The 24,834-nt window shown below is 43.7% G+C and overlaps 7 protein-coding genes across 8 annotated transcripts; 4 read left to right on the plus strand and 3 right to left on the minus strand.

Moving 5' to 3' along the window:
* The first annotated feature begins 155 nt into the window (after positions 1–155).
* Positions 156–1,954, plus strand: LOC132265979 (matrix-remodeling-associated protein 7). Its single transcript, XM_059766784.1, has 3 exons — positions 156–447; positions 672–838; positions 909–1,954. Exons 1-3 carry the CDS (start codon positions 316–318, stop codon positions 1,024–1,026), a joined length of 417 nt encoding a protein of 138 aa, XP_059622767.1. The 5' UTR covers positions 156–315; the 3' UTR covers positions 1,027–1,954.
* Positions 1,955–8,485: 6,531 nt separating this feature from the next.
* LOC132265634 (putative RNA-binding protein Luc7-like 2) lies at positions 8,486–12,919 on the minus strand. The gene is made up of 6 exons (XM_059766373.1): positions 12,754–12,919; positions 12,504–12,598; positions 9,491–9,589; positions 9,194–9,412; positions 8,870–9,082; positions 8,486–8,806 (listed from the first exon to the last, which is right to left on the minus strand). The coding sequence occupies exons 1-6, from the start codon at positions 12,812–12,814 to the stop codon at positions 8,546–8,548; spliced, it is 948 nt and encodes a 315-aa protein (XP_059622356.1). The 5' UTR covers positions 12,815–12,919; the 3' UTR covers positions 8,486–8,545.
* Positions 12,920–13,045: 126 nt separating this feature from the next.
* On the plus strand, positions 13,046–19,061 carry LOC132265753 (putative ATP-dependent RNA helicase SoYb). The gene is made up of 10 exons (XM_059766524.1): positions 13,046–13,440; positions 13,506–13,606; positions 13,670–13,778; positions 13,843–14,083; positions 14,145–14,922; positions 14,992–15,156; positions 15,215–17,054; positions 17,272–17,452; positions 17,525–17,970; positions 18,032–19,061. The coding sequence occupies exons 1-10, from the start codon at positions 13,282–13,284 to the stop codon at positions 18,992–18,994; spliced, it is 4,983 nt and encodes a 1,660-aa protein (XP_059622507.1). The 5' UTR covers positions 13,046–13,281; the 3' UTR covers positions 18,995–19,061.
* Positions 19,062–19,137: 76 nt separating this feature from the next.
* Positions 19,138–20,351, minus strand: LOC132265755 (28 kDa heat- and acid-stable phosphoprotein). The gene is made up of 4 exons (XM_059766527.1): positions 20,171–20,351; positions 19,883–19,970; positions 19,418–19,809; positions 19,138–19,353 (listed from the first exon to the last, which is right to left on the minus strand). Exons 1-4 carry the CDS (start codon positions 20,178–20,180, stop codon positions 19,319–19,321), a joined length of 525 nt encoding a protein of 174 aa, XP_059622510.1. The 5' UTR covers positions 20,181–20,351; the 3' UTR covers positions 19,138–19,318.
* A 58-nt stretch (positions 20,352–20,409) lies between these two features.
* On the plus strand, positions 20,410–22,243 carry LOC132265754 (uncharacterized). The gene is made up of 4 exons (XM_059766526.1): positions 20,410–20,602; positions 20,668–20,780; positions 20,845–20,956; positions 21,284–22,243. Exons 1-4 carry the CDS (start codon positions 20,435–20,437, stop codon positions 22,073–22,075), a joined length of 1,185 nt encoding a protein of 394 aa, XP_059622509.1. The 5' UTR covers positions 20,410–20,434; the 3' UTR covers positions 22,076–22,243.
* Positions 22,168–22,889, plus strand: LOC132265739 (uncharacterized). Its single transcript, XM_059766507.1, has 3 exons — positions 22,168–22,206; positions 22,281–22,687; positions 22,748–22,889. Exons 1-3 carry the CDS (start codon positions 22,168–22,170, stop codon positions 22,887–22,889), a joined length of 588 nt encoding a protein of 195 aa, XP_059622490.1.
* LOC132256144 (actin, clone 205) lies at positions 22,880–24,556 on the minus strand. Of its 2 annotated transcripts, none has more exons than XM_059752346.1 (3): positions 24,461–24,556; positions 23,248–24,197; positions 22,880–23,188 (listed from the first exon to the last, which is right to left on the minus strand). In XM_059752346.1, exons 2-3 carry the CDS (start codon positions 24,170–24,172, stop codon positions 22,983–22,985), a joined length of 1,131 nt encoding a protein of 376 aa, XP_059608329.1. In that variant the 5' UTR covers positions 24,173–24,197; positions 24,461–24,556; the 3' UTR covers positions 22,880–22,982. The 2 variants fall into 2 exon arrangements, with proteins under 2 accessions (XP_059608329.1, XP_059608330.1); XM_059752347.1 differs by having other exon boundaries at positions 23,248–24,194; positions 24,461–24,554.
* Positions 24,557–24,834: the final 278 nt, after the last annotated feature.

A 24,834-nucleotide genomic window follows, 5' to 3' on the forward strand; every position in this document is an offset into this window, starting at 1 on the left:
CAGCATTAATAGCAGTTCAAAGTTTTTATAGAGTGATTCAAGATTCAATAAACACATTTTTTTGCTTAATAAAATCACATTTGGAAAATATCGAAGATAATATGGATTTAAATGGATGAAAATTTTATTTAAAATAACAAAGATTACAGCTCTTTGCCTACCACATGTTTGATTACGTGAATGTGGGTAGGGAATGTGCTCATCCCTGACCACAGATGCGCAGATCCGCTCATGCAGTGACTTTTCATCACGTCCGAAATGTCAGTGCAAACAGTTATTTCCAGAGGTCTTTCGTGAATCTGCGAGGAGAGAATCATGGACTTTCTGGAGGAGGTGAGCAGCTTTGTGGCCAGCGCGAGCACTCTCACCCTCGTGAAGCTCATCATCACCGCCGTGCTGCCCATCGTGACGGTTGTCCTGTGGAAGCGCCTGAGACCACCTGAAGACGTGAGTAGCGGCGGCAAGGAGAGTGGCGGGAAATGCTGAATAAATATTTAGCTGAAATATGATTGGATAACCCAGAATTGATGATTATGAAAAGTCCTCCCGCCACTTCCGATCTCTCGCATGGCTTGATCTTTCTCTCTCTTTTAAATAAAAGCTGATCTTTTCATCTGCCGTGACTGATTTTGGGTTTGTTTTTCTTGCATCTGCGGACCCAATTTCCGAAGCGTGGTGCCACATCAAAAGCGCGGGATGTGATTCATGTGCGAACCAGCGATGAGGAGACAGAGGATGAGGCTGGCCAGTCACTGGGCCTCATGGCGCAGCTCAAGTCGGCGGAATTGCGCAAGATGGAGCAGAAATTGTCGCTGGAGCAGCGCGAGAAGGAGAATGAGTGCGACAAATGACCTGAAAACTCAGTCTTCACACATCCTGTCACGCATTTCTTCCTCTTTCTTCCCCAGGGTGCAGAAGCAGCAGCTGGCGGCGATCTTTGAGCTGCTGCAGAAGCAGCAACAGGAGCTCAATGCTGAGAGCCTCACGGAAGATGACTTCAATGCCCAGCTGAAGCTCTATCGCTAATCCAGAGGTGAATTCCCCAACATGACCAAAAAGATCGTGTGTCAACCGGACTGGTCGTCACCAATTAACTCATTTAAATGCACACCCACGGAACATGTGCAACTCTTCAGGAATGATGATGAATTTTTTCTGCTCCCTTTTGTGATGAAGTAAATTGACGCGGAATTTCATAACGATTTTTTCTGTTTTCACCATCTCGCGCGGGACTCTTCTGGCAGAGAGACCCGCGCGGGTGTCTGTTTGGTTGATTTGTTGGGCCTCTTCCAAGCCTCTAATGAGGAGACATTCACTCACTCCCCGCTTTCATTCCTCCGCCAATTGTTCCAAGTTGTGAACTCAGTTGGGCTGCTTTCCAATCAATGCGGAGAAAGGCTAACTGAATATTTATTGATTGGAAATCTATTCTGGATTCAGAGGCTCTATTAGTCACTGTTCAAATGATTCCTGTTTCTTTTTGTATAGAATTTTACACAAATTTTTGATGAATTTCCATTCGGGAAATAAAATTTCAGCAAACCCCAGAATCAGCTCAAAATGCACTGAGATATCTAAGCTAAATTTAAAGCATGCCCTTAATCAAAAAGTGCTAAAGCGAAAATATCAAAAAAAATTTCTTAGCGATCTTCTGATATTTCTGGCTAAATATATTGCTAATTGTATTGCTCCTCAAGATAAGGATCTCAATAAGAAAACTTAAAGGTGTGTTTAGCTTAAAGAAATTAGCATTTTTTATGTCGATTTTAATTTCTTAGCTTTCTGTGTCTGCTTTGCATTCGATCGTTTCTTAAGCATATTGATCATACTTTCTTTCATCCAGATTTTATGTTCCAATGACCAAAATCAAGATCAAAATCTATTTGTTTTATAGTTAAAATAAGGAAATATTTGTTTAATCGTTCAGAGATGTTATTGTGTGTAATGTTTTAGATAAAGTTTAAATAATAAAAAAAAAGAACACACTTGAATAAACTCTCGTGAACAATGGTGAATGTTCTTTTTCTCCTCGTGAAGTGATCGCTAATTAATAGTCTGTTCAATTCCGCAAGATAGAATCACTTCAATACTTCATATCATTGACTAATACGAAAGAATACAAGAGAGCAGAGAAAAGCATTTGAGTCTCTCGTATAACTTTAAATGTTTATTAGTTAAACTTTTACTACGTCTGCTTGCCTTCACAAATCGCTCAAGCAATCGCCTGGATTCTGTCTGAACTTTTCCACCCCCTGGAGTGAGCATCAAAGTGGAGCAAAATCATCATATTTCCATCAATGATCGCGCCTAGCTAGAGAGTTTATGCATGCAAACATTTTTCAATCCGCTTTTCTGTTTTTCCCCTGCTCTTTTTTTTTTCTCTTCATGCTTCTTCTGGGAAGAAAAGCCAAAGCACAAGTCTCGAGAATCTTGATTTATGTGTCCAAAGTGCGCCACTTTCTCAATGCTCAACAAGCGCACAGAGCGAAAAAAACAATCTCCATTAAGCGCTCAAGTGTTTGATGATCGGGAGCGGAGTTGTTTGCACAGCATCTGCGCAAGATTGTGGATTTGTGGGCGCGCGATCTAAGTGCGGGCCTGGGCATTATTGGAAAATGATCATAAATCAACCCCCCATCTTGGCGCAGTGCTGGTGTGCCACCAATAAAAATATTCTCGCGTGCGCTCATCCTCTCCAGAAATGGTTTGCGCGAGGATCAATCATCGGAGATTTCTCAGCTCGAGCGACCACCCATCGATATATAGGAAAAAAAAAAATTCTTTTATGACTTGGCAACGGCGAAGGCTAAAAATGAAGGAGGCATTAAAATAAGTGCGCGGATCATTGAGGAGAAATTCTCTTGTGTGATTCTGAAGTTCGAGGGGGAGAGACTTTGTTGGGAATGATCGCCGCTAAAAATACAGCAACCCACCGAAGGAATCAGTGAAGCATCCTCCCCTCGATCGAAGCCCATCCGCGAGATCATTCCCAATTAGTTTTTTTTTCTATTCAGTTCTTGCGCGCCCCTCCTTTTTGCGCCTTCCAAAGACGGCGAGCGCACAAGAAAGAGAGAGAGAGAAAGCCAGGAAAGCACGTGAAGTGAAAAATCTCCGCCAGCCAAGGCGAGAGTTTTTCATCCCATCGTTGTATACACAAACTGTTTTCCATCAAATATCTCCCCAAAATGATTATTTTTATTAACATTTTATTTATATTGCCGCTCTGTGTTGTCTATTTTATTTTTACACTACACTCTCTCTCCACCAAGAAAAATAATTCATTTCACGGTGAATGAACAGCCGGGAGAAAGAAGTTTTTGAGCATTCCTTTGCACTCAAAAGCCAGATTACCCACCCATCATCATCATATGTATGTGAGGCTGAAGAATGGAAAATGGGAAACTTTTTTTTTCCGTCTACAATGAATTATATCTGTGAACTTTTGTTCAGTTCTGGCCGATTTTTTTTTCCCTCTTGATCTTGATTCGCGCGCAGAATTTTACGCAATAAGCCCACATTACAACAAGGAAGAGGCGAATAAGTGACAGAATTAAAGGTAAGAGAATATTGAAGCTTCATTCGCAACAATTTAATTGTGAAAATCTACTTAGATTATCTTAAATTCTTCATGGACTATATTTAAATGAGATTTAGTGGTGAATTCCACTTGCTTTTCTTGATTCGGTTACTCACTCGCCTCTTGTGCTGGTCAATCCCATTCCTTTGTTCACCAAGCAGCCGCGGAAAATCCACCTCAGAAGCGATGTTTCTTGAAATTTATTAGGCTCTTTGATGATCTCTCGCTGAGTGATGTTCTCTCAAAAGCTCCCCGGCCAGTAGTTTTGCCGAGAAAATTAAAAGGTGTTCGATCGAGTAATGCGCCTCTTTCAGTTTGCTGTCGCGTCTCAAATTCAGGCGGCAGTAAGCGGAAAAAGACAAATCAATCGATTTCTTCACCCTTGGAATCAATTGAGATCTTCTGCATTCCGACAATGGAAGACGCTGTGCTGCTGTTATGTATGTGTAATCGCGGGATTTTCCTTCAGCCATAAGCATTGGAGGGAAGTTGCGAGCGCGCGTTGAATTGAAACATTTTCATTTCCGGCTAAAAATAAATTTCCAGAATGAAATCACTATATAATATTTCAATCGTCGAATAAAATTAGTTTTACGAGAAATTGTATATAAGTCGATGTTCCGATATTATTTATGGTTTGGGATGTAAACTGAACGCCCCCAAAATAGAACGCCTTTTTGCTTGTCCTCCTTCACCGCCGCTTTGCTGCCTCTCATCGTGCTTTTTTCCCGAAAACTCCTTCGTGTTTGCCTCAAAATTCACAAAATATATACACACCATTTTCATTCTCGCATTGGATACTTTAGCCAACGCACAGCTTCACATTTGGCTACAATGTTGATTCAATAATCATGCACTTTTCCCACCTTCGACATCTCTTCTTCATATGTGAAAATTGCAAACCAGGCGCGGCAGGAATTTTCCAATACAAAATATGTAATTCGAATTGTTCATGCCATTATTCGGTGAGTGAAGTGAAAATTCTGCTGAATTCTCTCATCCAGAACGGCAAAAGGAACATTTTTCTCCACACCAACAGAAACATGCCACACAATTGTTTACATTCATTCACATTCAATTGTGCAGAAATGAGCCACACTTTGCACAAATATCCTCACATTCACACCACACACAGGCGCCAATTTTGGCGCTATGTGGAATTTGGGAATTGCGAGCGGGTTGATTAATGTGAAATTAAAATTGAACTGTTGAAGTGCATTTTCATGTGAGTTGGTGAATTGTTGCGTCCATTTGTGCACAATTGTCACCGTGGCGGCTCTGCGCGTGCCAAGAATGTTGCAGGCGCATTTGGGGCCACCGCAGAAAAATCACCCACATCCGCTTCCAATTAACACATCGTCGAGATGCATCAATTTCTGCACTCGCGAGACGCGCGCGCATCTTCGCGGGATTTCTTGTTGCCGGGCGGTGGGAATTTATTGGAATTATTATTATTATTATTGTAAAAATGCCAAACGGCGAATTGCGAGTGGCTGAAGTCATCAGAGATTTGCTACATGACTGTTGTTTATACGATATCTCAGTGGAAAATGGATTGGGAGATTTTCAAACAAACACTCACCACTTTTCTATCATCGACCACACTCTTCGTCTGTCCCAATAAAATTCACTCTCACCCACCCGAAAGGCGTGGAAAATGTGGGGGGGAAGAGTGCGAAGGAAAGATGGTACTTTTCCTGAGCTGGGAAACTTTGTAATGCTACAAAATTAGAAACTGGAGGGACTGTTAAACATTAGGACCTTGGCAAGACATCTCTAAGAATAAAGAGTAGTGTTTATATGATCAGATTTTCTTGTTGAGGAGCGAAAATTTTCGTTCAGAACATCATTCTTAACTTGAGAGACACAAATTTATATTGCCTTACAGAAATAAATTGATATGATTAAATCGTTAAATACATATTGATGGCCAATTTAAAGAAAATTGTAACTTTAGGAACAATTATTCATTTTCTTTTCAATGAGAAATTTTTGGTCCAAGATTTTTTTTTTTGGGAGTATTTGAATCCATTGAGAAATGTAGAAATTTTACTCACTTAACGACATTTTTATAAAACGCGTGAAGTCACTTAAAAAGGATAAGATTAAGAATTAGTTGATATTGATTTATAAGAATAAAAACTGGGTCCAATTAAAGGGTCAAAAGACATCTGTGAATATCCAGAAAGCTTCTGTGCATAAATTGGGCTGTGATTCAGCAACTCATCGACTCAATGTGCGCACTTTGGTGTGTTTGATCTTGCACGAGGATCACCCAATTTCCCCGTGTGCTTGTCAGTGAAAATAGGACACTCGGTGTGACTTCCTGCCTTTGGCAATTGTGTGGAAATCCGATGAAATTCATCACACAGAATATTCGCAATTAATTCCTTCTCACCGCCCGGTAATTGCTTGTGGTGAGAGAAGTGATCAGACCACAATCCAGATGCCCTCGTTGGACTATTTTTTCCTGGGCTACGCTGAGGAAAAACACTCATATCTCTCTCTCCATCCTCTTCCTTAGGCCAGATATCTTCACTCCCTCCGCGGCCGTGTTGCCCATATATAAATATCTTGTGGTGTATTTCAGTAGATTGCAATGTATTTTTAAAGTTATATCGCTGTGGAGGAGAGGAGGCATAATAAAAACAGAGGAGAGACAACACATGAAGAGATGTTTACGTTTTATATACACTCTTCTTCCTCTCCTGCGCCATCCAACATGGCTTTCCGCGCGAACACGGACTTTTCCACAGCATTTTTTCACTCATAATTAATTGAGGAGAGCATTTTTCACTTTATCACATCACGAAGAATTGGAATTGGAGGGACTTTTGGGCCACGAGGTCAACGACTGTGCTTCCTTCTAAGCCTTGCCTGTGACGGAAAATTCCCTTCCGTGCTTCGCATGCGACAAAGCGTGATAATTGTGGAATTACACAATCATGATCGTAAATTTTCACCGCGATTCCCCATCATGAAAAGTGTGTGTGTTTTTTTTTCTCTCTAGAGTGTCTCTCTATTGATAAATTTGATCACAAGGAATGCTAGAGAAATGCCTAAAGATTGATTGAAATTCCACCAAGTCAGTAAAGAATAAGAGTTTGAAAAGTCAAACACTAAATTTCCGTAATAAAACAAGGAAACAAACTTTGGGCTTTGCTCAAAAAGAGAAAGTTGCCTTCAACTTGAAGGATTTAAGGTGAAAAATCACTGGCTGAAAGTAAGACATAATTTGTGCACATAAATTTTACTGGCATTTTATGAGCAACATAAAATGCCAGCAAGATAAGTTCTGTCACAATATTTGCAGTGAATTACAATGATTTTTTGTACACCCAGATGTGACAATTGTCTTCCCCTTGGCCAGAGAAACCCTTGAGATTCTCTTGTGGATGTTAAATGTTTGAAATTTCATTCGCTGTGGAATTCTTGGCTAAATTCATTTCCGGTGATCTGATTTTGTCAGCTCCACTTTCCTCATCAACTTTACGTGTGTGTGTGTGTGTATATGCTGCTGTAGCTAATAAATCCAGAGGGAAATTGATAAATCTTCACAGTCTTTCATCACAGGGAAAATATTATGTATATTTTGTGTGCTTTGCGGTGCTAAAAAATCATGGAATTATTAATTCTCGAGAGATGTGAGAAAGAGTGACGCGCTTGTGAAAAATGTCCCGCTCAAGTTGGAGTGTATATTTTCATTTGGTGGGGAAGTCACTCATGGTGACTCGCTTTTTTCAAAAATATAATAAATGAATTTAATTTTAGTTGAAGTCAGGAATTGACGTCATGGCACCGTTCCGTATTTTTAAACTCGTGTGAGCACAAGAAATAAATTTCATGCGTATAATAAACACTCAAAGAGTTGATTTGGGGTCGATCAAGCCGCAAAATCTCCTGATGATCACAGGCCAAGATTGGGTAGAGAAAGAAAAAAAAGGTGACGAATTAATCAGGATTTACTCACCATTTACTTGCCCTTTCCACCCCCACACACACTCTGGCCGCGATCTCACACGCGATCTTCGCCACCGCGGATCACGCTCGATCATCAATCCTGACCATTCGGAGCACTGTCAGCCAAAGAGAAGTGCAGAGAAACGCTTTTCCTCCTTTACTTTCCTGGACAGAGGCGAGGGCGTTGAAGCACTGCGATGCCAACGACACGCCGCGACGCACTGATCATGAGAGAAGTCGGAGCCACTTTGATGGATGGTTCCGCGAAGGAGCGCTTCTCAGTCCCTCGCACGACGCTTTCCCGACGGAAAATGCTCGGAAACGCGTGCGGGGGAGGCACATCGACGACTCGAACACTTTTTGACACACGCTGATCATGGAAAATGCGCAGTTACTCATCGGCGATTTCATTCAGAATACTTCCATTGTTCATTCCAAATCTCTTAAATTAAGAGTATCCTTGAGTTTTGTCCATGTTTCAAAGAATACTAATCCCTGTTCATTCACAAGAAACTGCTTTATTTCAAATCTTGATGTAATCCTCATACAGCTACTAAATAAATCAGAAATTTTCTACAGACATTCAGATGAATAAATCCATAATCGTGTTGAAAATAATAAACACAAGCCATGAAGTTGCATCTTCCAGAGATCCTCAAACATCATTCCACTCATTGTCCATCTTTTTTCACATCCTAGGCAAAGATGCAATCTTCAGTCATCAAATATACAATTGTTGTTCTATTTCACTTCATTGTCTGTGAGCTTTTTTTCACAAAATTCTCTCCTTTTCTCTCTTTCTTTCTCTTCCTATATTAACACGGAATTTCATGAAGATGATTGTTTTTTTCTTTCTTTCTGTATTCTTGTTCTGTTGCAGGACAAATTTCTTATTCATGTTACACATAATTTTTTTTTTCTCCTCTCCTTCTGTTGATCTTCCCTTTCTTTTTCTTTATTTGTTGTTAGAAGCTGAAAAAATTGAACTTCCCAACCAAGATTGAATGCTTATCTGCGATCTCTCTCTCGCGAATAAGAGCGTCGACGCGATGATTGGCGGCTTCGGGATCGACTACGTGATCTGGACCGTGATCGACGGCCTGACTTGCTGCTTCCCGTCCTCCGATCGCGACTCCGCGATCGATGCACCCGCGATCGCCTGTCCAATTCGCGCCCACCCACATAATAGCGAGACTTTCGCTCCTCATACTCACGCTCATTGCGGCTTCCGCCCTTCCGCAGGTCCGCCTTCCGGGGTCCGGCAGTTTTCTGCAAGAAACACCCCGTTGATCACTCTCCGGAGGAATATGTTTTGGAGCATTTATGACTCACCTCGAGATCACTCAGTTTCTCCCTGATGGCCATGAAGCCAAGATGAAGTTTGCCACCAAAGTGATCAGCTAATCGAACGTCGTTGTCATGAATTCCCAAGTAAGCCGAGCACACCTCGCAAACCCGCAATTTCTGCTGCTGATAAGTACTCGCCGGCATCGATGAGCGATACTCGTGCTCTGCCTTCACTTTCTGGGCACGCAATTCGTCAATCTGCCGTAGAGAATATGCACAAAATGATTACAAAGTGTTCTCCAAAACTCCACCCCTTTGAATGCCCCGCCCATTTGTCCATATTTCATTTATCTATTCCATATTACTCACTTCATTCATAAGCTTCATGCTCTCCTCCACTTGTCCAGCCTCTCCGAGTGCCTCAGCTTTGGCTAACTTCTTGCCAATCTCTTCCGCCAATTGATGCACTGCATTCGCCTTTTGCGCCACTTCGGCTGTCAATTCCTCTTGTGTCTCAGCTAAACGCTTCTTTGCGGCATCTGTGCGTCTATCGCAATCCGCAATGAAAGCCTGCAGATGTTCCATGGCCTACAAAAACAATATTTCACCATTAGCACACACACACACGCACACTATCAAGCCAAAGAGGCATTTCTTAATTCTCACCTCAATATCATAGTAGTAATCCTTCGACTTAGACGCCTTCTCATAGTCTGCACGCAGTGCGAGATCGTGAACTTTGGGACATTCACCCAAATCCATGCGCTGAGCAGCCAAAAAGAGAAGAAGAGAGCATTTCATGAGATTTACAACACTACCAAAATTCCTCAATTTCTCTTCATTTTCACAAAAAAAAAGTTCTTTTTTTTGCAATGTCTAAATATGCCTTTTCTTTCTTTCTTTCTTTTTTTATAAATTCAAAAATCAAAGAATTCAAAAGCATAGGTTGTTTTAACATGATCTCAACTTTATATAGATTAGGAATATTCATCTCACGGTTTTTTTTTTCTTGTCATTGATCTTTATGCATTTTTTTTTTTGCCCTGAAATCTCAAAATCCTATAGAGAATAAAATACAAAATTATATAAAGAAAATATTGTGACACAAGATCTGTTATGGATTTTTTAAAACAACGAACCATCGCTTCGTGAACAATGTGTGAGGTTTTGTGGCATTGGGACGACGATGACGATGATCTGCAGACTGCAGCTACGGGGAAGACTGTTTCAAATGATCATCAAGACACAACACACACACACACACACACACGCAATTCAGCTTTTCTTTTCACTTCCACACCACAAGCACACAACAGAAAAATACATAATATCATTATTTCTTATCACTTTACATTTCATTTCATATCAAAATATTTGTTATTTCATAAAATGTTCTATTATTATTTCAAAAAGTTTATTTAAAAAGGAATAATAAAAAATATATATATATATATATTGGCAAACTTACAGAATGGCCTTTTTTGTATTTATGATTTCACTCTATAAAACTCTGCTACATTTCTTTAACAATTGCAATCATAATTTTATTTTATATTTCTTCATAATATTTCATTGTGAAGAATCATAATTCGAAGAGATTCGGAAAACAAAGAGAAAAAAAGAGAGGGAAATAAAAAAAAATCTTCTCTACAATTTTATAGAAATGGAAATATAGAGAGAGTATTTAATTACTGCAAGAAGAATTCATTAAATAAAATCATATGTGAAAGAATATTGTGTAAAAAAAAAAGAAAATATAAGTTTATTGTTTGCTCTTACTCAGAAACACCCAAATCGAAGAGGATAATTCTCTTGTCCCTTCTTCTCTGCAATCATTTCCGCCATTGAGCAAATGTGGAAGAATCTGTTTTCTTTATCGCGCGATTGATCACTTAAACAGTCGCACTGAAATTGCCTTGAATTTGCTGCTGTTCTGTATTTAATTGTTGTTTTTTTTTTCTCTCAATTTTTTTTTTGGTCTACTCACCCGCAAAAACCACCACCAACTTCTCATTATCTCAGGTGTTGGAATAGGGAAAATAAGTAAATAAATTTCTTCTTTTTTTTCTGCTTACTTTTGTTCAAATAAGAAAGATTCAATTTCTACGTACAATTTTTCACATCTGTGTGTGTGTATGTCCTATTCGACAGACTCTCTCATCATCATCATCTACCCACTATTTTCTTATAAATCAGCTGTGGAGCGCTTTGTGGCTTTTTGTACATACCCAAGATTTGCGGCAATTTTTCTCTCACTCCCTCTTTTCAGGAATACAAAAAAAGAACCAAAAGATATACCACAGAAAAAATATATATATGTAACATTCCTCAAGTCATGGAAGGACAATTTAATCCTCTGATTGTTTTCCATTGTGACAGCTTTTGACTTTATATTGTTTTTTTTTTACAGGTCAGGCAGGAGAGATTGAAATATTTGCAGAAGTGTCTCGAGTGTTCTGGAAATATTTCCATCTCTTGAGGGGCAATTTTTTCATGTAAATATAGCATAAAGATATGGAAAAAAAAATTGTTCCCACCCACAATTGTTTCCAAAAGAAAAACAAACAAAAAAATTTCGATACTATTTTCTCTTAAGAAGGGAGACACAGTGTCGTGTGGAAAATAGTGGTGATTTCTCAAGATTTCTTCAGGAAATTGCATTAAATCTAAGTGCTATGATAAAATATGGACGAAAAGATAATGAAATAAGATTGTTCAATGTCAAAAAGAGATTGAAGAATTGAATTTCTCTAATTTATCCTAAAGTGTTGTTTAAATTCTGAATAATTGAATGAATCATGATTGTTGTGATAAAATAAGAACGTTTTTACATTTTCTTTTGTTGTGCAATTTGTAATGAAGGCATGAATAATATGATATTTCACTTTAGATCTTAAAGACAACCTTCTTACTTCGCATTCAATTCTGAGAAATGATAGATATCAAGTGGCTTGTTTAGATTTTAAGAAAAGAACTTCGCGCATAAAGGATTTTCTTAGGAGAAATTAGACATGAGATGAAAATATTGGATAGCTGATAAAAAATCAGTGTAAATTTCCTGAAAAAAACTCCTCTTGCGCGCGCCACCTTTTCCACCACACGGCACTGCCACAAAATCCTCTGTCTCCACCCGCGAAAGTTGATGGCACGACTCAGTGATCGGTGGAAGAAGGAGATTAGTGCTCCCAAGAAAATGATAGCGAAACCATCAAGTTGGAGAACTTTTGTGTCTCCTTCATTGCAAGAAAATCACATTCATTATTGAGCTCCTGCGGCGCGACTCTTCGTGGGGGGATTGATTCTGCGGGTCTTTTAGGGGGGAGGTAGAATTCGATACTTGATTTGTTAATACGTACGTCAATTGTACTTACAAAGAGGCCTATTTAACATTTTTTCTATCCACATCTTAACAGAAAAAGCGATGGGCATTTTCTGAAAAGTATACATCGTAACAGATTAAGAAGAGAAGCAGAGTTCCTTCGATGGACATTTCAAGTCTTTTGGTCTTTAAGTGGCATTTATGCTCTTTTTGGTGGTTTGAGAGACAAATTTCAAGTGATAAGAATGCAAATTACTGTACGTGGGGTGACAAGGGAGGCTTAGGAGGAGGACTTTGGGGTGTCCGGGAGTGTGTGAGGCCCCAGAATTGGGGCGTCTAGCCTAGGGGGAAGCCACATACCGTGGATGCCAGGATCTCGTGCGGACAGCAGCCGAGCAGGAAGCTCTTGCACACTTTGCTGTCGTTGAACTTGAGCGTGTATCGATTGGTTTCACCTGCGAAAGGAAAACAGAGCGCGCGTCAGAGAAAAACAATCACACCATGGGCGTTTGGGTTATGTAAAGAAAGGGGGCGCTTTGACAGCTCTCCATATTGGGCTGGCCCGAGGCAGAGCCCAAACGGGCGATTTTCACACCCAAACACCACTCACCATTGCGCCCCGTGCCCATTAGTTGGTCAAGCATGGCACGCATCTGATCAGTAGCCGTCATTTTTGATGAGTTTTGCACTTTTTCACACGAAAAACATGCACAGAAAACTGAGAAAGAAAAACTGCAATTCTCACACTCACTATACGTTTCAACTTTCTCCGCACAGTGGCGCAACTGCTGTCTTCGAAAAAGTAAGTGTGAGTCGATGAGGGGCCACAAAGGAATTCTCTGACTGTCAGTCGAATAAGTAGAGAAATAGATGAAAAATTCAATTTTTCTTCTCTTTTATTACAAGTTATGAATAGGAATATTGGTGTGTCTGTAAAGTGCAAAATTAAGAAAATTTTGTGTTAAAAGATTAACCGCCATTTCGAAATTCTTCGACTCTCACCTCCACCTTTCGGAAGTCATCATTTTCCATCATCGGGGCAATCATCGCATAACCTGTGAGATTTTATGGCGGCGAGATGCGCTTTTTGCGCCGTGAGTTTTAAGTGATTTACCTGCTTCAAATTAAAGGTGATTTAATGGAGAACATAACAATCACACACTTTATCAGTCCGCACAGCTTTTGGTTTAAGCTAGTCGACGAGCAGGACGACGAAATTGATGCATTCCGAGCTAAACTGAAGAGAGCCATGAAGGCGACCGAGAATTGCGATTCTTGGTCGCCGGTCATTGGCGAGGTGAGTTTTGCCTGATTTTTCAGCATTTTCCAGTCAAATTGATCAGAGTATTTTTGTCCACACAGACGGTGGGGTACTATCGACAGCACGCCGCGGTGTGGGACAGGGCGACTGTGCAGAACATCGCCGCGGATGGTGTCATTACTCTTTGGCTGGAAGACATGGGGTGCGTTTTGCCATGTTTTTTAGCGCTTTCCATGCGTTTCACTGACACATTCCGCAATTTCAGACTACCGGAGAAGGCAAAGAGGAAGCAAATTAAGCCCATGCCGAAAAACATAGCGCCCCCGATGCAGATTGTTCGTCAGGGAGGTCTAGCGCTCACTCCAGTCAAGAAGGTGAATTTCTCCCTCTTTTCCCGGAGATCTTTGAGGTTATTGTGTCTCTTTTGTCTTCCTGCAGAAATACAACACAACGACTTTCAGTGTGAATTTGGTGGACAGCGAGGATTGGAGTCAAGATGCCATTGAACTGATGAAGGATGTCATCAGTTGCGCTGATAAGATCTTGTTCGAGGTGAAGATCACGCCTAAACCTGGACTTTGCTTTGGAATTATGCTCTTCCATCTTCCGGATGGGAAGAAATTGACTGCTGAGGAGCTTCTGGCTGATTTCAGTTGCAAATCAGATAGATTCCTAGAAAGTGAGTGACTTTTAGTGAGAATATTTCCAGATTTAAACTGACAAAGAGTTCTTTTCCGCAGTGATTTATCCACATAAGAGTTCAACGTTGCAGCAGAAGTCCGAGGAGATTGTCACGAGTGCTTCCACGTCCAGGGATTTTGTCAGCAATTGGGTGGAGAAGACAATTGACGTGCAGAATGATGACTTCGATGAGTCTGTGAGTACTTATCATCCTGCGGAGACTGCAAAGATCTCAAATGGCACGAGTCATCCAGTCTTCAGGCATCAGCACGAGACGGTTGTTGTTGTTGAGCCATTGCGACGCCGTCTTGACACTCGACTGGCGACTACAGAGATGCCTTACTCAAACATTGAACTCGATAGACCGATCAGGGAGCAGTACGAGGCGATGGCCATGGCGGGTAAGAAGGCGTTCAATGAGAAACAGCTAAGAATGACTGAGAGCTCGAGGTCGAAGCTCACTCCGATGCCTGGTGGGATGTTGAATGGAAAGGACTTGCCGAGGATCAATGGCAAGGCAAAGAAGCAAGACAAGAAGTTTAAACTTCCCAAGGATGTGCCGGAGGAACATGTGCAAGAGACTCAGCAGCAAACGCCAAAGATTGAGGCCAATTTGGAGGATGAATTTGATTTCAATTTGACGCCACGATGCAAAAAGATTAATCCATCTGTGATTGAGAAGCCTCGCATCTCTCACAGTGTCTATAGTGACTGTGCGTCCAGGACTTCCATGGAGGCGAGCACTAAGTATGCTCTGAAGGCATATTTGGAGAAGCAGAGATTGAGCTTGTCATCGTCAGAGGACAAGGCAGTGAAGACTGCAATGAAGCCTAACAGGTATTGATTTGTACATTAATTAAATTGTTAATAAATCACTTCCCGCTGACAATGATCTGTCCTCTATAGTCTCGAGACGGATGTGAAGCAATTGGGTGAGGCGGCGGTTGATGCCACGGCGAAGAAGAGATACCAGAGGGTTCTGGTGCACAGTCCGCTGGCCGTGAAGATGGTGGAGAGGATCACTGAGGCACCATTTCGCCAGGAAGTGCATGATAAATTGAGGCAGTCACGGTGAGAAATGGGCTTTTACCTCTTCAATTCAATCTATATCTCTCAATTTCCTGGACAGGATTGCTGATGTTCATCGTGTTCAATCGTTCGGATGGCCTCACATATTCCGGGGTGGCTCGATAATCTTGATTGGTCAGCGAAGGTCTGGAAAGACGCTGACCTATCTGCCCATGCTCTTCACACACTTGCTGAACAGGAAGGAGACAACACAGTCTGGCTACTCGCCCATTGGGGCGTCGGCCATCGTGATTTGTGCCTCCAGCAAGAGTGTCACGATCACGAGCACCACTTTCGTTGGCTATCACGATGTGAGGAAGATGAAATTGAATGTGCTGGCATCCACCAGTCCGTGCCACACGCAGCGGTACGTGAAGGAGCTGCAGAATGGCTATGATGTGCTGTTTACCACGGCGCCGGCGCTCACGAGGCTGATGCAGGAAGCGAAGCGCCAGACGGTGGATCTGGTCACGCTGGACAATGTGCAGTTCGTGGTGGTGGATGACTATGATGCAATTGTGGAGGATTTCCGGCAGGAATTGCACTCGCTGCTGAATTTTCTCCTGTCACGCGTAGATGAGTATGGAAAGTGCCGCACTCAGGTGGTGCTCACGTCATCCAAGTGGCTGCCGGAGTTCCGTGAGCAGTGGCAGCAATTTGACAATCCGATGCTGTGCATCACATCGGGTGTGGAATCGGCACTGTATGCCAATGCAAAATTCAGTCTAGAGATTATGGACAGAGAGATGAAGGCGAATACAATTCGGGAGATTCTCACCACGGAGGCGTACTTCAATGAGCCGACAATGATTGTGTGCAACACAGAAGAGGAAGTGGACTTCCTCACTGATGTGCTGCTCAAATTGTCCATTTCGATTATGGCATTCAAGGTGCCGAGTTTGGAGAAGTTTCAGATGAAGGACAAAGCAGTGATTCTCTGCACAGATGCGTGCATTTTGGATGTGAATGTGCGTGATATTCAGCATCTAATACATTTCTCACTGCCAGAAAAATGGAGTATGTTCGATAAGCGCTTTGTGGTGTGCTTTGACTACTATGAGAATCAATTGGTGTGCAGTGAGACAACTAAGTCACCGGTGATGATACATATTTTCCTGGATCAAGACAACGATGTTCAGCTGCCGAAGCTTATTCACTTCATGCGAACACGCTTCAAGGATGGTAAGATTGCGCCAGAGATATTGCAGTGTGCCGAAGCGAATTTGCAGCGTCGCGAATGGGACAAGATTTCACGAGAAGTGCGACTTTGTCCGGCTATGATGGAATTTGGTGAGTGCAGAATAAATCAGCTTGACTGTGCATCGCGTCACGTCTTCTGTGATGCCGATAAGCCATCAATTCTGCTGCCAAAGATGAACTGTGTGCGCATGAAGATCCTCTCCGTGATCTCACCGTTGCACTTCCAATGTCACCTGTTGCATGCCATGAAGGAGAAATCGGATCACTTCAAGAAGTGGCGTGTGGTGAACAGCAGCGATGGCTTTCTAACCTTCCAGCACGATCTCAATTGCCACATGGTGGAGCAGGAGAACAAGATTACGCCCGCGTCGGCCGATGTGCGGGTGCAGGATGTGTTTGTGATTCAGTGCAATGACAATTACTGTCGCGTGCGTGTGGAGTTCGTGAAGAGGGAGCGCGGCATGGCACTGGTCACCATCTCGGGTGTGGATTTGCCGGTGACGAAGAGACAAGTGCAGGCGCAGGATTTGCTACTGCTGCCCGATGAGTTTCGTGCCTTTCCGCAGCAACTCATTGACGTGCGACTGTTCGGATTAGTGCCCAACGACTACGAAATGCAGTGGGACAGCAATAGCACCAAAGAGGTCAAGAGTTGGGTGGAACCTTCGCAGACTTCTGAGTATCTGTCCTTCATTGGCCAAGTGAGTTGTAGCATCGCATTACCAGAGGAAGGTGTTTAATTGAACTGAACGAAAGATCACTTTTTCTCCGCCATTTTTAATACCTCTGAAACATCTTTTTCTCACATCTTTCTCCCACAACTCCTCATTTATAAAGATTGATGTTTTAAGGGGCGAAGAAGATATGGACTAACCTTGGTGTTGGCTTATCCATGTTCTAATGCTGTTCTCTTTGCAGATTGATCTCACACTGAAGAATACCATTTACGTGAAATCTCTCTTTTGTGTTGAATTCGTCGACAGTCATCAGTCAAATTTTGTGCAGCGTGACTTAAGAAAGGTTCTGCTGAGGAATCAAATCGCAGTGGAGATTGAGGAGGAGAAGATGCAGTTCATCAAGGATTTGGCTATTCACTATGGTGAGATTTTTCAAGTAGTCTCTGTGCTACTAATGAAGTTGATTTAGGCACGCTGGATTGATTTGATTGTAGGGATTTACAGTGAGGAGGAGTTCATGCCGGTGGATGATGATGCTGATGAGGCACCGAGAAGGATTGAGCGTGAGATGGAGGAGGAGAATTGGATGAGATTGGAGCATGAAGAGATCACTAGTATTTATGTGTTGAGCTTTGAGTCGCTGTTTGAGTTCTACGTGCAGGATTTGAGAAAGGCGAAGGACTTGCGACGATTGAAGGAAAATATTGCTGACTTTGTGGGAATGAGAGAGAATCTGAAGCCTCTGGAGACGCCAAATGTTGGTGATTACTGTCTGATTGAGTTCGAAGGGGAGTTTTGCAGAGGAAAGGTGTGGCAGGAGGCATCTGATGGTGATGATGAGTACTGTGTCTTCTTCGTGGATGAGGGCATTAGTGAGTACTATCAATCATCGCAGATGTTCGAAGCTTCGCCTGAGATTGTCTCAGACTTTCCATTCTTCGTGCGTAAATATGACGATCAATTGTGGTGAAAAGGTCAATTAATTGGTAAATATTTTGCAGGCAATTCGCTGCTCGATGGCTGGAGTGAAGGCGAAAAACCAGATGGAGGCGACGCAGGAGGAGTTGGATGAGATCTTTGAGAAGTTTATCAAGGAGCAAAATGATTGTCTCATTCTGCACGCTTGTGCTGTGGACGAGTGCACTTTGAGGTACAAAGACATCTGGAAATTGACCAAATACTCCATTATCCTGCTGGCTGAGGATCCGAAGGAGCATGTAGTGATCAACGAGAGACTTGTGGAGGCGAATTACTGTGACAGAGATGAGAAGAAGTGGACATTGGTGGTGGATTTCCTTAAGGATAGAGAATTGTCACAGCAACTGTCGGTGCGCGAACGTGATGAGGCTGAGGAAGAGGTGCCGAATTGGGATGATAAGATTCCCGCCAATGTCGTGAAGACGTCGAAGAAGGTGGAGAAGGTGACTGAAGAGATTCTGGACTCTGATGACACGACTTCATCTGTCACACCACCTCCGGAACCGTTCTTTCCAGCGCCATCCGTTCAATGGCATCAGACTGATCAGGAGATTATCCTGACTGTTAGTGCTGTGGATATGAAGAGTCATCATCTCTCAGTGCATCCCATGTTCCTCACTCTCTGCATTGTCTTCGAGGACAGACCGCAGCAAGGCTGTGTGATCAACTTTTTCGGCTGTGTGGATGAGGAGAAGACAGTGGTGAAGAAGCGAGCGAACTCATTGACCATCAAGCTGTGCAAATCCCTGCCCGGGAAGCAATTCCACTGGCCATACTTCATGGATCCACCTGAGAAGGTTCCGTGGCTCAAGCCGGCCATTCTCGTGGATTCCAGCGATTCAGAGAACGAAGGAGAGATTGTGAAGCGCCGCCACATTGATATGGAGACGGATTCTGATCATGTGGACAGTGAGGAAGAGCAAGCGGATTCTGACAATGAACTCTTCTTTGATGGCTTCGAAAATCGTCAAGTGATCTATGATTAGTCTGATTCTGTGCCATTTTGTTGAACTACTTTTTGATATCTCGAATATATTGAAGTTAAACTCGTTGAAAATGTGTTTCACTTGCATTTCAATTGTGTTTCACTTCTGCTTCATGCTCGAAATTATATTCAAATTCCCTCAAATTCGGAAGATTTTCGCGGTGAATCTTTATTTTCTCTATAGAAACACATCCATTTTTTATTTAATTTATAAACAAAATTCCAGTATAGCTTTTTGCTCTCATGGTGGCGGAAGAGTGATTAAAATCCATTAGGAATCTCATCCGGAGGATTCTTGTGTGTCGGCCAATCTTACTGGCCATGCTCAAGCCGACGCCTTCTTCCTCGCCTCTTCTTTCTCTGCAAAGATCAATCACGTGAATTAGTGCACGTCCTGAAGACAGAGAGTGCCGTGCTTGCTCACCCTTCTTCTCCTGCTCCCTCCTGGCCGCTGCCTCAGCTCTGTGCTGCTTGATGATGGCCAGACGCGCCAAGTCCTCGCGCGCTTGCTTAGTCTTCCCCTCAGCGTGCAGCTTCATGTACTGACGCCTGGCCTTCTCCTTCTGGATCTGCTCCTGCTCGCGCCTCGTGAGTTCCGGCTTCGAGCCACCCTCCTCCAGGCTCATCCTCTCGACCTTCTGGCTCACTTTCTTCGTCACGCGATTTGGATTCTCGATTTCAATGAGCCCTGAGACACCCTTAGGCTTCTCGTCCTCGTCATCAGACTCCTCCTCCTCCTCCTCGCCATCCTCGTCGCCGCCGGATTCCTGGTCTTCCTCCTCCTCCTCAGCACTGTCACTGTCGCTGCCGCCCTTCCTGAAGGCAAAACACGGCAAAAACAGCTCATAAATCAACTTTTGATACTTCCCTGTGTGTGTTTAACACCCACTTCTTCTTCTGCTCCTTCAGGCGCTCCTCCTCCAGCTCTTCCGGACTGGTAAAGTGACGACTGCGCCCTTTGTGGTTGACGTATTTTCCTGGAAGCAAAAGCAAGGTTATGTTTACATGCAATCCCCTTCCAAATGCACTAGAACCAATTATTTCAGTCACAATCTCACAATGTGAGATACTCAGAATAGAATTGGAAAGTCTTGTAGTGGGAAATTGTGAGTTTTCCCCAGGATTTCGTGAAAAATGCGGAGGAACAAAGGCGACGGGGAAAAATGGGTTTTCTCACCTCGTGGCATGATCTAGGGTGAAGTATTCAACGATCACAGGTGTAGAAGATAATAAAGAGTAGTGTGGTGTAGGAAAAATCCTCAAGAATGCACTTTTCGGCGATAAAATTCACAAAAAACCACAATTTTCCAAGCACCTTCCACAGACACAGCTGTTGGAAATGACTTTCCATGGGTTGCCAGAAATTAGTGTTGCCACGCGCCATGCGCAATTGATGGGTTTCCCAATATGGCGTGTTGTGTATTGTTCAACAAGCGGCGAGATGTTCAAGATAAAAATCACACAATTTGTTAATCCGCATCTCTTTTACTATTACAACGAGGAGGATGAGTTACTGCCCAAGCCACACGAGGTGAAATTGATGGAAATCCTTCCCAACAAACAGACTTTGGATGAAATGATTATAAGTTACAAACCAAAGCTTCACGAGGTGAGAAATCTTGTCGGAATTTTGCTGACAATGCTCTTTAATTCACTCTCTTTATTACTCTGCAGATTGTCGCTCACTACAATCCCACCGAGAAGAAGTGGATCAGGGCTCAAGTTGACTATATCACCCAATCTATGAACAACGAGAAGATTTACTTCCTTTTCGCGTTGGATTATGGGTAAGACATTTCTTTGGGTTTCCCTGAGTTTCTAGATATTATGGGGCCCTTATTTGTTTTTCAGGTACTCCATGGAGAGCATCGGGAAGTGGCTGTGGCCGCTGCCGCAGGGCCTGAAAGAAGCGTCAAAGATTATTTATATGGGAGGCATAAAATCGATTGTCCCCTGCAAATTGGTGAGTATTTCTATCGTTTGGGGCTTAATTCCTTGACTTGCCGGATAAGAAACGATTTCCAGAATGAATAGAAGTGATTTTTTGATGAAGATATTTGATTGAAATTGCAGTGGATAGAAAAAATATACATGAAAAAACACCTCAAAGTTCATACTGTTTGAAAATTTCCCTCCAAAACAGTTCATGGTGAGAAATGTGGACGCAATGCATGGCGATGGTCGTGATGTTTTGTTTATATATTTTCAACATTTCTTATCTCTTGTTTACATTGGTATGTTTTTCTTCTTCTTCTTCTCTGAATGTGTAGAATTTCAATAATGATTTCAGGGTGTGAATCCGGTGAACGCCAAAGTGCAAATGCAACCGCTGAAGCACTGGAGCAAAGGCGCGATTATCATGTTCTCCAAGATGCTCGACTCTTGTCACGCTGTGCACTTCCAGCCGGAGATGAAGAGGCCCAATGGCCAGATCTTTGGCCAGCTGCAGCTCACGACGCTCTCGCTGCAGGACGTGGATGTGGCAAGTGTGCTGATGCAGGAGAATTTCGCTCTCGCGTCTGATGATTTTGTGAATGATCTCGTGAATTTGGGCACCACAAAATTCGAACGGTGGCACGACAATGATCGCAACGCCGTGAATTTTGGCCTCAGCACAGTTTCTCAGCGACCCAATTACGTGACGACCGAGAAGATTGTCGAGCCAGAGGATGAATATGGGACTTTCTATGGCTCGTGGAGCTCAGAAGAGAAGAAGGAGCTGACGAGGATCTCGCGGTATCACCGACGCAACGTGAAAGCGAAGGTGAGCAACTGGTGTGAGCAGAACGAACGACTCATGGCTGTGGAGAGCGGAGCTGATGAGGTGAAGAGCCACAATCAAGTGATTCAGGAGCTGAAGATTGTGGACGTGCCGGTGAAGAAGCACCGCAGCATGCAGACTCCCATCCTGGAGGCGGACGAAGAAGCGGATGAGTCCGATTCGAAGCCCCAAGTGGATCTCAAGAGCCTCATTCGGGCACTACAGGAGGAACCAGAACCCCAAGACACGACCAATTTGTCATCCAGGACTTCCGCCATGCCTCTTCCCGGCGGCGCCATTCGCCACGCTCTCTTTGACTGAAATTATTATTTTCTTTATACTTTCTTTTCTCGCTGAAATTGAAGTGACATTGAAATAAACAAAATCCGTCTGAATTACCCACAATCCTTACAATGATAAAGATTTGGTTCTTGATCAAATTCGTCGAGGCCGTAAGTCAAAAGTGATGAGAAGAATAAACACTCAGGAAGCTCCAAATCATGGTTTTCCTTGGGTTCCTTTACAGGTTTTGTGTCTCACTTGTTTGGTGATTCACATCTTGGGCTTCCTCTACAAGCACGAGCCTCAACCTCACCAGTTCATCTTCTGTGGAACATTCTTTGGCGCTCTGCTTGTGTCACTGATCGGGGCAATAAGTATTCTCATTCGCAATGAGATTACGATGGTGTCGGAAGTCATCTTGACTGGCTTCTTCTTCATCCTGTTCATCGCCTCGGCGATCGTGTCGATGGCGAATGCTGAGAAGGACATTCATTTGCTCTTCCTCACAGACGCCGAAGAGACTTGGCATGACTACTTCCGGTTCAGTCGCATGCAGAGTTTATTGGCTCTCACGACATCCTTGATCTTCCTGCTGCATTGCATTTACTGCCTCGATTTGCTGCTGGTGACCACAGATGTCAAGCCTCCTGAGTGAGTACCTTAACTAAATACTGAATGTTGACTGTGATTTCCCTCTTCCCGACAATCCAGACAATCTCTCTCGGTCCTGGAACGACGAGACTTGGACGCCATTCGACCTCTAAAACTAAGATTGAACTTCGCCGACTGGTTTTATACCAAATTCAAAGGATTCCGAGCGCCAAGGGATCAAGAAAGCATAGAGAGTTTCTGAGAATGCTGTAATTCCCAATTACATGATCTGAGATATTGTCTTCAGTTGCTCTTTCACATCCTTAATACTGAGATCGAGAGTTTCAAGGGTTCTTTAGAAGCATTTGCGGTGGACGATTCCGGGGCCGGACTCGTCGTACTCCTGCTTCGAGATCCACATCTGCTGGAAGGTGGACAGAGAGGCCAGGATGGAGCCGCCGATCCAGACGGAATACTTCCTCTCAGGAGGAGCGATGATCTTGATCTTGATGGTTGAAGGCGCAAGAGCGGTGATTTCCTTTTGCATCCTGTCAGCAATACCTGGAAGAAGAGGAATCGATCAGAACCACTTCGGAACTCCTCAGGAAGGCAGTGCTCACCTGGGTACATGGTGGTGCCGCCGGAGAGCACAGTGTTGGCGTAGAGGTCCTTGCGGATGTCCACGTCGCACTTCATGATGGAGTTGTAGACGGTCTCGTGGATGCCGCAGGACTCCATGCCCAGGAAGGACGGCTGGAAGAGGGCCTCGGGGCAGCGGAAGCGCTCGTTGCCGATGGTGATGACCTGGCCGTCGGGCAGCTCGTAGGACTTCTCCAGCGACGTGGAGGCGGCCGCCGTGGCCATCTCCTGCTCGAAGTCGAGCGCCACGTAGCAGAGCTTCTCCTTGATGTCGCGCACGATCTCGCGCTCGGCGGTGGTGGTGAAGGAGTAGCCGCGCTCCGTGAGGATCTTCATGAGGTAGTCGGTGAGGTCGCGGCCGGCCAGATCCAGACGCAGGATGGCGTGCGGCAGCGCGTAGCCCTCATAGATGGGCACGGTGTGCGACACGCCGTCGCCGGAGTCCAGCACGATGCCCGTGGTACGGCCGGAGGCGTACAGCGACAGCACGGCCTGGATGGCCACGTACATGGCCGGCGAGTTGAAGGTCTCGAACATGATCTGCGTCATCTTCTCGCGGTTGGCCTTGGGGTTGAGCGGCGCCTCCGTGAGCAACACGGGGTGCTCCTCGGGCGCCACGCGCAGCTCGTTGTAAAAGGTGTGGTGCCAGATCTTCTCCATGTCGTCCCAGTTCGTGATGATGCCGTGCTCGATGGGGTACTTGAGCGTGAGGATGCCGCGCTTGCTCTGCGCCTCGTCACCCACGTACGAGTCCTTCTGCCCCATGCCCACCATCACGCCCTGGTGGCGCGGCCGGCCCACGATGGACGGGAACACGGCGCGCGGCGCGTCGTCGCCGGCGAACCCAGCCTTGCACATTCCCGATCCATTATCCACGACAAGGGCAGCAGCTTCTTCGTCACACATCTCGACTCTTCACTTTGTTCACCTGCTGGATATGAGAGAATTCGTTGATTGCTTTTTTTTTAATTTTAAAAATCCTGAAAGATCTTTTCACTAGAATTTAATTGAAAGTTGAATATTTTTTTTGTCCAAAATTAGATTTTTAACAAATTCATTGTTCGCACTCTTTAAAATTGCCAATAAAAGTAATTATCTGCTCATTAAGTATTCACAAGGAACTTTTTTTTAAAAAAATATTTTTCCCAATCAATATAATCGGCGCTCCACTTCACTCGATCATCGATCACTTACAGTGTATTTGACGAGATAATCCGACGGGAAGCGCGTGAAATTTTCACGAGATTGCAGCTATAATAACGGACAAATATCCCAAAAGCAAGTGAGTGCAAGAGTGCAGTTGTGGCCTGTTTTATATATTTCGTCGCGATGGCGAAAATAGACGACGCCATCCATAGATGGTCGCGTCAGGGCGCGATCTCGCCGTTCGGTGGCAGGCCTTTTAAGGATGACCTGGAAGAGGTTGCCCAAGGGACGCCCCTTTGCCCAGAGCTGGCTTCAGGCTGCCCGCGAAGTGGCATTTGTCTGGCTGGCTCATGGCACTCTGGCCGCTGCCAATGTGGCCACCCTCTTCCGAAGAGGTGGTACATCATCTTGAGATGATGAGT

This window comes from Phlebotomus argentipes, unplaced genomic scaffold (assembly GCF_947086385.1).
Source record: "Phlebotomus argentipes unplaced genomic scaffold, Phlebotomus argentipes genome assembly contig_5, whole genome shotgun sequence".
Lineage (NCBI taxonomy): Eukaryota > Metazoa > Arthropoda > Insecta > Diptera > Psychodidae > Phlebotomus > Phlebotomus argentipes.